The following is a 15,711-nucleotide window of genomic DNA, read 5'->3' as shown; positions in this document are numbered from 1 at the left end:
ACCATGAATATGACACAGGTATATAATAACACAGTTAACTGCTAATTTTATTTTCCAGGGACTCAAATATTGAATATGGTTGCATTTTAAGATATATTATCACAAAAAAATACTCTGCATAATAACATTTTGTGAAAATTATCTTCCATCACATCACCAAAACATATAATTTGCTTACTAAACATACCAGCAAATGTTGAAGCAGACTGCTGAAGAGACTGAAGTATTCCTCTAGAGGCACTAAATTTACTGGCTACAGTGTTTAATGGAATTTCCTGAACAAGTTCATGAAGAGCCAGGGCTGTGTAGAATCTCTGATGTACAGCTAGCTGCTTAGCTTGACGTCGCACCTGTTCGAGAAACAAAAGGTAAGACATGTAGTGAAGTTACTGTGGAAACAAAATGAGCAATGAATAGAGAGGAAACAGGAAAAATATTAATGAGTAGTAATAATAATAATAATAATAATAATAATAATAATAATAATAATAATAATAATAATAATAATAATAATATGTGTTTTCAGAAAAGAAGAGTAAATATTGGGGTGAAGAGGGTGGTGAGAGTAAGTGAGCTTGGGAAGGAGACTTGTGTGAGGAAGTACCAGGAGAGACTGAGTACAGAATGGAAAAAGGTGAGAACAATGGAAGTAAGGGGAGTGGGGGAGGAATGGGATGTATTTAGGGAAGCAGTGATGGATTGCGCAAAAGATGCTTGTGGCATGAGAAGCGTGGGAGGTGGGTTGATTAGAAAGGGTAGTGAGTGGTGGGATGAAGAAGTAAGATTATTAGTGAAAGAGAAGAGAGAGGCATTTGGACAATTTTTGCAGGGAAAAAATGCAATTGAGTGGGAGATGTATAAAAGAAAGAGGCAGGAGGTCAAGAGAAAGGTGCAAGAGGTGAAAAAGAGGGCAAATGAGAGTTGGGGTGAGAGTATCATTACATTTTAGGGAGAATAAAAAAGATGTTCTGGAAGGAGGTAAATAAAGTGTGTAAGACAAGGGAGCAAATGGGAACTTCAGTGAAGGGGGCTAATGGGGAGGTGATAACAAGTAGTGGTGATGTGAGAAGGAGATGGAGTGAGTATTTTGAAGGTTTGTTGAATGTGTTTGATGATAGAGTGGCAGATATAGGGTGTCTTGGTCGAGGTGGTGTGCAAAGTGAGAGGGTTGGGGAAAATGATTTGGTAAACAGAGAAGAGGTAGTAAAAGCTTTGCGGAAGAAGAAAGCTGGCAAGGCAGCAGGTTTGGATGGTATTGCAGTGGAATTTATTAAAATAGGGGGTGACTGTATTATTGACTGGTTGGTAAGGTTATTTAATGTATGTATGACTCATGGTGAGGTGCCTGAGGATTGGCGGAATGCGTGCATAGTGCCATTGTACAAAGGCAAAGGGGATAAGAGTGAGTGCTCAAATTACAGAGGTATAAGTTTGTTGAGTATTCCTGGTAAATTATATGGGAGGGTATTGATTGAGAGGGTGAAGGCATGTACAGAGCATCAGATTGGGGAAGAGCAGTGTGGTTTCAGAAGTGGTAGAGGATGTGTGGATCAGGTGTTTGCTTTGAAGAATGTATGTGAGAAATACTTAGAAAAGGAAATGGATTTGTATGTAGCATTTATGGATCTGGAGAAGGCATATGATAGAGTTGATAGAGATGCTCTGTGGAAGGTATTAAGAATATATGGTGTGGGAGGCAAGTTGTTAGAAGCAGTGAAAAGTTTTTATCGAGGATGTAAGGCATGTGTATGTGTAGGAAGAGAGGAAAGTGATTGGTTCTCAGTGAATGTAGGTTTGCGGCAGGGGTGTGTGATGTCTCCATGGTTGTTTAATTTGTTTATGGATGGGGTTGTTAGGGAGGTAAATGCAAGAGTTTTGGAAAGAGGGGCAAGTATGAAGTCTGTTGGGGATGAGAGAGCTTGGGAAGTGAGTCAGTTGTTGTTCGCTGATGATACAGCGCTGGTGGCTGATTCATGTGAGAAACTGCAGAAGCTGGTGACTGAGTTTGGTAAAGTGTGTGGAAGAAGAAAGTTAAGAGTGAATGTGAATAAGAGCAAGGTTATTAGGTACAGTAGGGTTGAGGGTCAAGTCAATTGGGAGGTGAGTTTGAATGGAGAAAAACTGGAGGAAGTGAAGTGTTTTAGATATCTGGGAGTGGATCTGGCAGCGGATGGAACCATGGAAGCGGAAGTGGATCATAGGGAGGGGGAGGGGGCGAAAATTCTGGGAGCCTTGAAGAATGTGTGGAAGTTGAGAACATTATCTCGGAAAGCAAAAATGGGTATGTTTGAAGGAATAGTGGTTCCAACAATGTTGTATGGTTGCGAGGCATGGGCTATGGATAGAGTTGTGCGCAGGAGGATGGATGTGCTGGAAATGAGATGTTTGAGGACAATGTGTGGTGTGAGGTGGTTTGATCAAGTAAGTAACATAAGGGTAAGAGAGATGTGTGGAAATAAAAAGAGCGTGGTTGAGAGAGCAGAAGAGGGTGTTTTGAAATGGTTTGGGCACATGGAGAGAATGAGTGAGGAAAGATTGACCAAGAGGATATATGTGTCGGAGGTGGAGGGAATGAGGAGAAGTGGGAGACCAAATTGGAGGTCAATCTTTCCTCACTCATCCTCTCCATGTGCCCAAACCACTTCAAAACACCCTCTTCTGCTCTCTCAACCACGCTCTTTTTATTTCCACACATCTCTCTTATCCTTACGTTACTCACTCGATCAAACCACCTCACACCACACATTGTCCTCAAACATCTCATTTCCAGCACATCCATCCTCCTGCGCACAACTCTATCCATAGCCCTCGCCTCGCAACCATACAACATTGTTGGAACCACTATTCCTTCAAACATACCCATTTTTGCTTTCCGAGATAATGTTCTCGACTTCCACACATTCTTCAAGGCCCCCAGAATTTTCACCCCCTCCCCCACCCTATGATCCACTTCCGCTTCCATGGTTCCATCCGCTGCCAGATCCACTCCCAGATATCTAAAACACTTCACTTCCTCCAGTTTTTCTCCATTCAAACTCACCTCCCAATTGACTTGACCCTCAACCCTACTGTACCTAATAACCTTGCTCTTATTCACATTCACTCTTAACTTTCTTCTTCCACACACTTTACCAAACTCAGTCACCAGCTTCTGCAGTTTCTCACATGAATCAGCCACCAGCGCTGTATCATCAGCGAACAACAACTGACTCACTTCCCAAGCTCTCTCATCCCCAACAGACTTCATACTTGCCCCTCTTTCCAAAACTCTTGCATTTACCTCCCTAACAACCCCATCCATAAACAAATTAAACAACCATGGAGACATCACACACCCCTGCCGCAAACCTACATTCACTGAGAACCAATCACTTTCCTCTCTTCCTACACATACACATGCCTTACATCCTCGATAAAAACTTTTCACTGCTTCTAACAATAATAATAATAATAATAATAATAATAATAATAATAATAATGAAAGAATACTTCCCACGTATTCCCTGTGTGTCGTAGACGGCGACTAAAAGGGGAAGGAGCGGGGGGCTGGAAATCCTCCCCTCCCATTTTTAATTTTCCAAAAGAAGGAACAGAGAAGGGGGCCATGTGAGGACATTCCCTCTAAGGCTCCGTCCTCGGTTCTTAACGCTACCTTGCTAATGTGGGAAATGGCGAATATGTATGAAAGGAATAATAACAATATCAATAATAATGATAATAATAACAATAATAATAATAACAGTAAAAAATAACAAGTAAGCATGATGTAAACAGCTTGTTGAAATTTTCTCATCTATGAACTTGAATGCAATTTTAATATTTTCCAGCAAACAATTGGTCTCTTTACCTGGTCTCCTAAATTTGGACTTTGGCACAGGTAAACAGACAATGTCGACTACCAAGTCCTTATCACACACATTCTTGCAGTTTATTTCCTGCTAGATGATAATCATATCAAGATCTTCTTTCCTCAATATATTTACTCAAGTTGAAAATCTTCAACCATGAATCAGACCAACTCTGGAGCCTGTCTCAGTCCCTTGTATGTTTATGCAATCCTCCACACTTTTTACTTCCCCATGACCTTCACATCATCTGCAATCATATTCAGGTAGGAACCCATACCTTCTAGTAAGTCATTCACATAGATCTATAAGGGCTACAGAACCCCTGTGGCACTCTATGAGGTGGCCTCAAATTATTTCATGAAGGCACTTCTGACATGCATCCTTTGTTCCCTTCTACTCAAATAATCTTCCATCTACCTAAAGAGTTTCCACCCTCATTCCTGCCAAGTGATTATCCTTGTTAATCCACCTGCTGTATAACTGCTTCCATATCTCTGCAAGCAAAGATTTATGTCTGTGAATGTTGATGGATCCAGGAAGGCATACTTCTGTGGATGTTAGAAGAGTTAAGTCTGCCATAATACATAAGAATAAACCAAAACTATATCTAGTAAAATATACATGAGTCCAGCAAAGAAGTTGGAAAGATTACCATATCAAACATAATACTGGGAGAAATAAAAACATACACAGAATAGCTTAAGAGATATCTACAAAAGTATATATACAATTGAGGTAAGTCTCTGATAAAACTTCATCTGAGAGTTATGAAATATGCATAGTGGTGAAAAGAAACAGTATCACTCATCACGATAGACATACAGATAGCAAAATACTAGTCCTGTCCTCTTGGCAAAATCTCATAGTTACTTGCTGGTAGGTACACTGACTTTCAGTATCATAGCACATCATCAAACTGACCTACCATTCTGTTAAACTCCTCTGTTGAGTTCACAAACAGTAGTGCAAAATCTGCACGCATTAAACGATTTAGCTTTTGAAATCTGCTAAATTATGATTCAACTGTACATAACAATCACACCACCTCATTCTTATCAAATCTACTGCCTCATCCATAAAAGTACTAAAACAAACAAGGTGATACACCCCCATACTCATTATAAAACACACCCTCATACCACCCACTTTAACTTTAGTCTTTAACTCCAAACCCATCCGCATACATGCACGTTTTACGAAAATTTATTTTGCAGAAGGTGCCCTAAGCCCCAAACACATTGGTTAGCAAAAGGGAAGGAATGCTTAGTTCCCTACAAAAGAATTGCTGGTCTTGCCCTTATTAATATACAATATTATTCATATACTAGGCCATTCCTTCATCTGTTCCTGGTGCTACCTTCCTAATGTGGGAAATGACAAACATGTATGGATAAATACAGGGATAGGGGACACTACCCTTTTATTCCCTGCATTTCATAGAAAGTGAGTAAAGGGGGTGGAAGCAGGTGACTGGAAATCCTCCCTTCCTTTATAACTCTCCAAAAGAAAGAACAGAGGAAGGAGCCAAGTGTTCTTGATGCTACCTCGTTTATGCAGGAAATGGCGAGCAAGTATGCATGAAACATAAGAATCACCATCTTAATTTCTTACCTGTCAGTTCTATAGGTGATCATTATTACAACATCAGGGTTTAACAGTTCTTTTACACTCTCTATTCTCTACAAAGTAATGTGTAAATCTATCCCATTTATTCCATGCTCACCTTTCTATTTACAGTGCCCTTCATAGCCCTCACTATGAAGCTCTCCTCCACACCCACCAGCTGAGCTACTCGCTTCATGTCTTCACTAAGGCTTTCCCAAATATTCAAAAATGATAACCAATCCATGTCCGGCCACGAAGAACTTAAATATGTGGGTGTTACCTGTGAAATGCAATATTTTGTTAACTTAATAATGTTTGAAAAACTGCTATGTAAAAATTCAAAATAAAACATGGACATGAATGATACCTATTATTCTTTTCCTTACTTCCACACAAGCAAAATAAATCTTGGCACTTGGAAGAAAAAAGTACCTGGAGAAGATTCTACATATATTTTTGCTGAATAAAGAGAAACAGAATGATAAATAATTAGCACTATCGTCATCTTTCAATATCACATAAATGACATACTATGTAAATCAAAATCTAGAACCTGGTTATAATGTAGTACAATTATCAATCTTTACAAACACATGTCATAACTGGCACAGTATTTGGTTTTGCTCACCCTGATACTGTCTAACACAGCCATCCAACTGGCAACCCATAAGTGGTTAAATACGGCTCATGGACAATATTCTAGATTAGAAAAATTTAATAAAGAATTTCTTTTTTTTCTGTTTGCTTTTTCTTCACAGTGAATGTTCTGGCCCAAATAACTCAAACCCTTTTTCCCTCCAATCTTTCTTCTTAGCCTTCCAATTCCCCTTCCTTCCTGCCTTCTGACAGATATGTCCTCTTAGTCTCTTTTGACTCATCCTCTCCATATGTCTAACCTAAAATGGCATATGTTTTGTTCAGAGATAATGATGGTCCATATAAGATGATTGGAGGTTGCGAGATTGAGTCATGTCTGTCTGGAGTCAAAAGAATAACTGAATATTGTAAAGTGAGCATTGTTCCAGCTGTGTAGTGAAGTGATGCATGTTTGTTATTGCTACTGTGGTGTTGGGGCATTGTGATATGACTGTGAGGTCATCTGCATGTGAAAGGAAATTCATGTTGTGATTTATCTTGAGGTAGCTGTAGGTCGTATAGGGAAAGACTGAAGAGGGTTGGAGAAAGAACTGCACTTTGGAGAACTCCATTATAGTGTTTAATTGTTTTACAGATGAAGCCACTGTAAGTGACTGCCATGGCAGAAGGCTGCGAAATTGGCCAAGCATTTTTTGTCAATGCTGTGAAGCATGGTGTCAAATATCTTCTGTGTACGGATGTACCGTAGGAACAGTATTGAACGTTTTGTTGATGTCTAGTGCCACTAATATTTCATCCAGACTTTAAGTCTTAAAATGCAAAATACATCATTTTTCAGTACAAAATCAATTGCGACATACATCAGTCTCTAGTACACAATCAATATTAACAATATACATCAACTGACACAAAATTTTCAAACCAGTTTTAAATTGTAAGCCAAGTGAGACATTCAAAAAAAATAAACTTCAACATTCCATGATGGCAAAACAAAGCTACATGCATATTTATAATGCCATTTGAATATATGTACAAGGAATAGAGTGAATTGGAATGATGTGGTATACCAGGGTCGACGTGCTGTCAATAAATTGAACCAGGGCATGTGAAGCATCTGGGGTAAACCATGGAAAGTTTTGTGGGGCCTGGATGTGGAAAGGGAGCTGTGGTTTCAGTGCATCACACATGACAGCTAGAGACTGAGTGTGAACGAACGTTGCCTTTGTTGTATTTTCCTAGCGCTACCTCGTGCGTGCGCACGGGGGGAGGGGGTGCCATTTCATGTGTGGCTGGGTGACGATAGGAATGGATGAAGGCAACAAGTATGAATATGTACATGTGTATAAATGTATACGTATGTATACGTTGAAATGTAGAGGTATGTATATATGTGCATGTGTGGGTGTTTATGTAGATACATGTGTATGTGGGTGGGTTAGGCCATTCTTTCTTCTGTTTCCTTGCACTACCTCACTAATGCGGGAGACAGCAACAAAGTAAAATAAATAAATAAATAAATAAATAAATAAATAAGTATTTTGGCACACTAAGTGTAGCACTCATAAAAGCTTTCTTAGGCTTTAACACTCCATGAAAAGAAAAATTAAGGATAAATAAAGGAATTAATTTTTTTCATAATTCTCCATGTATATCTATAATTTCACAAGACTACAGTATGATTTTAAGAGTTTTTTCATCACTTTTTTTGAGATTACAGGTTTTCCAATAAATGCAGTTCAAAGCTTAAGGTTTAACGTCCTTAGTGTATGTAAGATTCAAGGCTATCACAAGAAGATGGGTTAGACAAACATTCCGACATATAAGCAGCTTTATCATTTGACACAGTCTATTTATGCTTTGTTATCCCTGGGGATGAGGAGAAAGAATTCTATCAATGTGTCTCCAGCATATCACAGAAGATGAATAAGAGGGGAGAGAGCACGGAGTAGGACATCTTCTGTATTATTTCTATCCACTAAAAACGGCCACGTAAAAGTTTTCCAATAAAGCTTAACTGTCTTGTCCTGATGCTTACAGGGGCAGGAAAAGGCAAAAAGGTGTTAAAAGTAAATGAAGTACACATTTAAACAAATTTCCAATGAAGCTACTGAAAATCTTCAAAATCTGAAAGGGGTTACACTGAGAGACCTTGCACTATTGGAAACCAACATACCACTTGAGATTCCCACTTATTTCCTACAAAGGTGGTGTTAGGGATGGATGAAGGCAAGCGAGTATGAATATGTACATGTATATATATGTATATGGCTGATGCAGGAAACAGCAATTAAGTATAATAAATAAAATACATACAATAAGAGAGCAGAAGAGGGTGTTTTGAAACGGTTTGGTCACATGGAGAGAATGAGTGGGGAAAGATTGACAAAGAGGATATATGTGTCGGAGGTGGAGGGAACGAGGAGAAGTGGGAGACCAAACTGGAGGTGGAAAGATTGAGTGAAAAAGATTTTGAGTAATCAGGACCTGAACATGCAGGAGGGTGAAAGGCAGGCAAGGAATAGAGTGAATTGGAATGATGTGATATATCGGGGTTGAAATGCTGTCAATGGATTGAACCAGGACATGTGAAGTGTCTGGGGTAAACCATGGAAAGTTTTGTGGGGCCTGGATGTGGAAAGGGAGCTGTGGTTTCGGTGCATTATACATGACAGCTAGAGACTGAGTGTGAATGAATGTGGCCTTTCTTGTCTTTTCGTAGCATTACCTCGCGCACATGCTGGGGGAGGGGGTTGTTATTTCATGTGTGGCGGGAAGGCAAGGGGAATGAATAAAGGCAGACAGTATGAATAATGTACATGTGTATATATGTATATGTCTGTGTGTGTATGTATATGTATACGTTGAGATGTATAGGTATGTGTATGTGCGTGTGTGGATGTGTATATATATACGTGTATGTGGGTGGGTTGGGCCATTCTTTCGTCTGTTTCCTTGCACTACCTCGCTAATGCGGGAGACAGCGACAAAGTATGATAAATATATAAAATATTTTTCATACGTAATTGCTGTCTCCTGTGTTAGTGAGGTAGCGCGAGGAAACAGACAAAAGAATGGCCCAACCCACCCACATACACATGTATATACATAAACGCCCATATACATACCTATACATTTCAACGTATACAGACATATGCATACACAGACATATACATATATACACATGTACATATTCATACTTGCTGCCTTCTTCCATTCCCGTCATCACCCTACCACACATGAAACGGCAACCCCCCCTCCCCTCACTGAAGTTTCCAATGTCCAAAGAATCCAAATTGGTTCTTATTTACCTTCAAGTATCTAAAACCTATTAATTTTACAACTTACCAACATTCTCAGTTCAACCAAGCATTGCACAATACAAAAAGGCATGCAGTTGTTGTGATAATACCAGTGTAGCATGAAAATTGGCCGAGATCCTTCGCGCCAGAGCATAATCAATGATATGCATGCTATGATAAGCAACCCTCAACAACAACGATAGCCAGGCTTCAATCAGGGCTAACAGCTTGTTGATTCAACATTATCACCCACCATACTATTGTACCCAAAAAAAAAAATAGGGCTTTCATAGTGACCTGGTAAATAATATGAAGTTCATTCTCTAATACAAAGCACTGCCTGGCACGGTGAAGTTCAGTGAAGACATGCAAGCCTTCATCAGGTGAGAGGCCAGATGCAAGCACTGCACAACCCAGCTGTGTCCCAATATATCTAATACCACCATCTGCTTCTTGTAACCTGGAAATAGATATGAAGCCAACTTCATATACAAAACAGAAAGCAGTTACATAAAGATGGATTACAATGATTCTATGAGAAGAAGAAATACAGAAAATTCCAATAATTTGTGTCTAAATTTGAGAAATTGGTGAAACATTCAAAATTAAAAGTCACACTTTCAAAACTACAAAGAATCTCAATATAATGTTAAATAATTTATCTTATAATCTATCCCTGCATGATGTAGAAGGCATCTAAGAGGGGAGGGAGTGGGGGGGCTGGATATCCTCCTCTCCTATTTTGTTAGTTTCCAAAAGAAGGAACAGAGGAAAGAGCCAATTGAGGATTTTCCTCTAAGGCTTTGTCTTCTGCTCCTGAGGATGCCTTGCTAAGGCATGAAATGGCAAACAGGCATGAAAGACTGAGACTTCATAATAATACCCAGCAATATAATAGAATCCCTGGGGATTCTATTCTAATCCCTATAATTCTATCCCTGGGGATAGGGGGGAAAGAATACTTCCCACGTATTCCCTGCGTGTCGTAGAAGGCGACTAAAAGGGAAGGGAGCGGGGGGCTGGAAATCCTCCCCTGTCATTTTTTTATTTTAATTTTCCAAAAGAAGGAACAGAGAAGGGGGCCAGGTGAGGGTATTCCCTCAAAGGCCCAGTCCTCTGTTCTTAACGCCACCTCGCTATCGCGGGAAATGGCGAATAGTATAAAAAAAAAAATAAATAATAGAATCATCAACTTAATGTGATGATTACCTTCTGTTAGTTTATCTGTATTTACTATGCAGTAAGAATTATGGTTAATCCGCCATGGAGAAGTTTGTGAGCATGAAGACGATAAGAAGGGTCTGGAATGAAAGGAAGATGACAAAGGAGATGATACAGCAATTGTAGATCTTTTATGTGTGAACCATCAATATGTTCAATGAGCTCTACTAAAACATTCATTCTTTATTTGAACTTGTGCTAGCTTGTCACTAGGCACATATGGTACCCTAGACTAAAGACCAGTCTCCCTAAAGCAAATGGTTAATCACCTCCAAAGGAGAAGCTATATAACTAGGAGACAACATAGATTCACGAGACCAAGGTCATACCCAAAAAATCTAAATATCTTCAAAAGAGTGAACTTCATCTGACATCAAAGAGAAAAATGGGTAGACTTTATATTTCTGGGCTACACAGTTGTTTCACAAGTTATGAATATAAATCAGTGAGACAGTTAAATAGACATATACATAACTCATTTTCCTTTCAAGAAATTGAAAGAGTTACAATAATTGTGAAGATAAAAAAATAATCAAGTAAGTATATTGTAAACTGTATACCTCAAAGGGGGAGGGACAATTGCCCTTGTCATTACCTCTACCCCAAAAAAAATGCTACTAGGTGAGATGGACTTTTTAAGAAGTGTATGTGGATTTAAGAAATAGACAGACAGTTCAAAGATGAAATTCAGAGATATGGATGTGAGAACATACATAATGAAACTAAAGATAGAATAATACGCAAATAAAATGATGAATGTAGTACACAGCTGGGATTGATAAAGATATGGTACAGGGATCAAGGAAGTATAAAAGTGCTACAGAAACAAGTAAGGATGAGTATCTCATGCATTACGATGACAGTGATAGCATTCTGCATAAGCTACAAAATGCAGAAATATCAGCTATCAATAAATAGACAAACAACCATAATAAACTGCCAAGACAACTATCATATATAGTTTTGCAGGAAAAATTCAGCTTACTGATAAACAAACCTAATAAACTCATTTTCTTCTAGAAAAGAAATGCAGTTGATTATTGAGTTCTGTGAGTCTGGTTGTGAGCCTCCAGGATTATGAAGTGATGCTGCTAGGAGTGTACACTTGCAATAGCCACTGACCTCTTCTGGTGTGGTTGCTACCCCGCTAACAATCACCTGTAATATGAAAGAAAAAAAGATAAAATTCAAGCTCTAACCCAAGTTATAAGTGTTTGTTACCACTTCATTTTTAACTGCTAAGACAAGGAAGCTCTGCATTAGATACACACTTTCTTCCACTCATCAAAAGTAACAGTGCTTGTTATGCCCTTTTTATTTTCAATGTTAGCTGAGATGGCAGGGGCAACTAAACACCCTAATCAAGACCATCTCTCTAATGCTCTCTCTCTCTCTCTCTCTCTCTCTCTCTCTCTCTCTCTCTCTCTCTCTCTCTCTCTCTAAAACTAAGCCAAGTACCCAATATACTGACTAACCCCTCGAGAAGGATAAACAGCTGGGTCAACTGTGGACCAAATGCCGGAATGAGGATTCAAATCAATGTGCTTGACCCTAGGTGGCCAAGCGACTGCATCATGGTCAGCAATGCTAACCACTACTTATAGAAGATCAAGCATCAGTTCTTTTCTTTGGAGCTAGACAAGACTCAGTTCAGGCATCAGTTCTTTAAAACTAAACAAGTCTTCTGGACACAACATATTTAGAAAAGAACATTAGTAAGGTGTAACAGTCTTCTATATACCTGCAGCTTCAAAAAATATGCATGAATCTATACTGTTGCTATACTCACTCTATATATTCATGTCAACCTCAATGCTACCAAATAGACTAAAACAGATAATCATACAATCAAGCACATGGGCAATTAACACCAATGGTAACAGCACTCTTGTAACTTTCATTGGTAGTTTAATAAAATCTAAAAGAAAACAGGGTTTCATAAAATCTATCTATCAATCAAAGGGCATCAACTTAATCGAATCTGTGTGTATCTATCACATCTCACATCACATCTTTAATCTCTATCATCATTCCCACTCCAATGCTAGCTTTTGCACTTACTCTAAGAATAAAATTCTAGTCTCCTAACTTTGATGCTGTCTGAATCAGTCTCTCAAGCCTCTAAAACTTTACTGTTAAGTTTTATATATCCCCCCCTCCCCTCCAAGTCCTCTATCTATGAACAATTCTTCAGCTATTTGACTTCCTGCCATGATGCATTGCTATCCTCACATCTGCATATTTAAATCTATGCAGACGATTCTAATGTTCACCACAAGGAATGGTTAGGCTCTAGCTAGGATGGTCCTACCAAAGCTAAGTCCATTTTTTTCCTTTATAATCTGGAACAGATAATAAAACAACCAACAAATATTCTTGTATGTCAGAACCATTCTTCCACCTGACCTCTTTTTTACTTTAGAACCCCTCCACTATAAATAAACTATTCCAGCCACCTTGGGTCCTTTCATCACAATCTTATTTCAATTATTTTCAATGGGACCTGTCCAACTTCCATCCCACCTCAAAAGACCAATTTTGGCATCTGGGAGAATTCAGCTGTTATCCCTAAACAGATTCTTCACAGCATTTCCCTGGGACAGGCAGTGCATTGTTGGCCATGATGCTTCATGCTGTGCTGAAAGCACAGAAGAGGTTATCTTGGGTAGGATGGAGTCCTACATCTCATCTACTAAATCTTTCTCCCCTTGATCATAGTGTGCTTTAAACCTACTTTGATGATAAATCTGGAACAGAACATACCAGGCCCTGAAGCTCTTCCCTTCCCCTGAAAGCCATTCTACCTTCATTTCTGATATGATACACTACCAAACTCTTCTTCATAGAGTCTAGCACACCTTCATAAAAAGAAAGTGTGCTGGTACAACTTAATCTTCTAATGAAAATATTTTCTGATCATTGACCACAAGCATCTCCAGTAACTTATATAATGCAACCTTTCAGCCTCTCTTCCAAGCTAATCAATCTACAGCTAAATATGCAATTGATAAAGCTGCTTTTTTTTTTTTGGTACTTTTTTCCTTTAATTCAACTCCAAGTGATTCCGATTCTCAACCCCATTTCCTCCCACTAAACCTGTGCCCTCTCCTATATTTTCCTAGTACAAAGGTAGACAAGGTACACAGCCCAGATGGCATAACTCCTTAAGTCCTAAGAGAGTGTGCTTCTGGATTAATTCTGATCCTTGCTTGCCTACTTCACCACAGTCTACAAACCTAGCCTTTTTCCTCTCTCTTGGAGGCATGCCTTGGTGTGGCCTTTCCCTATGAAAGGAGTCTGCTCTAACCCATCCAATTGTTGTCCCTGTGCTCTTACTTTGGCTATAACCATCCAATCATTGTCCCAGTGCTCTTACTTTGGCTGTCTTCAAAGTCTGAAATTTTTTTTAACTCCCATTTTCTCAAACACTTAGAATCCCATTCTTTCCTTTCTGATCACCAATATGGATTCCACGATGCTTGTCTACTGGTGATCCTCTCTCCTCTCTGAACAATTCTGGTCAAACAAATGTTTCACCAGAATCTGCAAAGCATTTGATAGGATATGACAAAGTCTTTTGGTATGGCAAAGTATTCTGCTTTCATATCTTCCTTTAAGGAGCTGTAACTCTCTCAAGTTATGAAATCCAAAGGCAATATTTCAGTTAAGATAATGTTACAAGAATGTATTTCACCACGCACCTCTAAGATGGCCCTCTTCATGCTGGAGGTAAGAGACATGTCATGCTGGAGACAAGACGTAATGGCTGGAAGTGTGGACTTTATGAGAAGTTGGCCCTTGTGCTTTTCTCCATCACGGCATATCAAGATGCTTTCACCTACAACGTTATACTCTTTTAATTGAACTAAAAATAAGCAATCATATCATTTTCATATTACTTGCAAATAAGCTTAGGATACATTTATCACCTGAAATTCAGGAGAAAATCATCTACTAAAACTACATCAAAAATACCTGTATAAGCTTTGCAGTACCAAAATTCTTGATATGTATGAATAACATTAGAACCACAGACACTTGGACCTTCAATCTGTTCAAGAAAAGGTAGCACACACACACACACATCATAAAATGGGTAATAAAATACCTTAACCAAATGGCTACCAGGAGCCCACTAATCTATTTTCTTATTATCGTTAATTTCACACTAGATTATATGGGATAGATCAAGTGTACATACATAGGCAGGCTTATGCAGGCTGGTAAAGGGCAGGAACAACCAGTCCATGGGTTGAACTATTATCCTCCTACCCTTAAAATCCCACCAGTTAGACAACAAAGATCTATGAACATGTTGCATATTACAAATACAGTATACAGTCAATTTCATTCTTTTTAATTAAAAAACAGAGAGGATTAATTTGTCATCAACAAATGTACCCATTACATCCAACTTTTACACTGCAAATAGAATAGTTATCACCACACCTACCTTCAGTATCTACTCCTTTTCGGCCAGCTCGACCAGTCATTTGCTTGTAGACTAAAGTATCAAGAATGGACCCTCCAAAGACAGGAGACCTGATAATAACCCGACGTGCAGGTAAGTTGACACCAGATGATAGAGTTGAAGTGGCAATAAGAACTCGTATTGATCCATTACGAAAACCTCCCTCAATTATGTCACGTTCATCAAAAGTTAAACCTAGAAAAATCCAAAATCAGTTTAGTAAGTGCAATCTAACACCATAAACAAACATGATTTTCTAAAATATTACCCATATAAAAGCTGAAGTAATATTCTAAAGATTATCCAAAAATAAAAGGCAATAAATTTAAGGGTCCTGGAAGGTAGAAACTCATCGAATTTTCTTCTCTTTGGCAAAAGTATCCACCGATAAGGTTCTAAAATAAGAACTTATCATATGTTACATTAAAATTTGCTGCCATGCTATGAAACACTCATATATACATCAAACTTACCCGCATGATGGAAAGCTGCTCCAAAAGATACAGACCGGGCTAAGACCTTATCCAATCCAACAGGGCAACCACGCAGAGCTTCAATAACCCTTCCAATGCCCTCAGAATTTAGGGAATCTCGTAGCCTGCTACTAAGCTTAGAAGGATACTTGCTATCTGCCTTTCCTGTTGATAAAAAAGCAAATTTTGGGCTACAT

The 15,711-nt window shown here is 38.8% G+C and overlaps 1 protein-coding gene across 1 annotated transcript in view; it reads right to left on the bottom strand.

Moving 5' to 3' along the window:
• LOC139762685 (DNA polymerase theta-like) overlaps positions 1-15,711 on the bottom strand; it is a 90,687-nt gene that overhangs the window by 46,543 nt on the left and 28,433 nt on the right. Inside the window, exons 11-17 of the mRNA XM_071687645.1 lie at positions 15,515-15,679; positions 15,024-15,236; positions 14,272-14,408; positions 11,568-11,728; positions 9,647-9,809; positions 5,572-5,733; positions 188-350 (exon numbers count right to left, since the gene is read on the bottom strand). Coding sequence (XP_071543746.1) covers positions 188-350; positions 5,572-5,733; positions 9,647-9,809; positions 11,568-11,728; positions 14,272-14,408; positions 15,024-15,236; positions 15,515-15,679 — 1,164 coding nt within the window. The remainder of the gene's footprint in view (positions 1-187; positions 351-5,571; positions 5,734-9,646; positions 9,810-11,567; positions 11,729-14,271; positions 14,409-15,023; positions 15,237-15,514; positions 15,680-15,711) is intronic.

This window comes from Panulirus ornatus, chromosome 44 (assembly GCF_036320965.1).
Source record: "Panulirus ornatus isolate Po-2019 chromosome 44, ASM3632096v1, whole genome shotgun sequence".
Taxonomy (NCBI): Eukaryota; Metazoa; Arthropoda; class Malacostraca; order Decapoda; family Palinuridae; genus Panulirus; species Panulirus ornatus.
The sequence above is the reverse complement of the archived record's forward strand: the minus strand, read 5'-3'. Positions and strand labels throughout refer to the sequence as shown.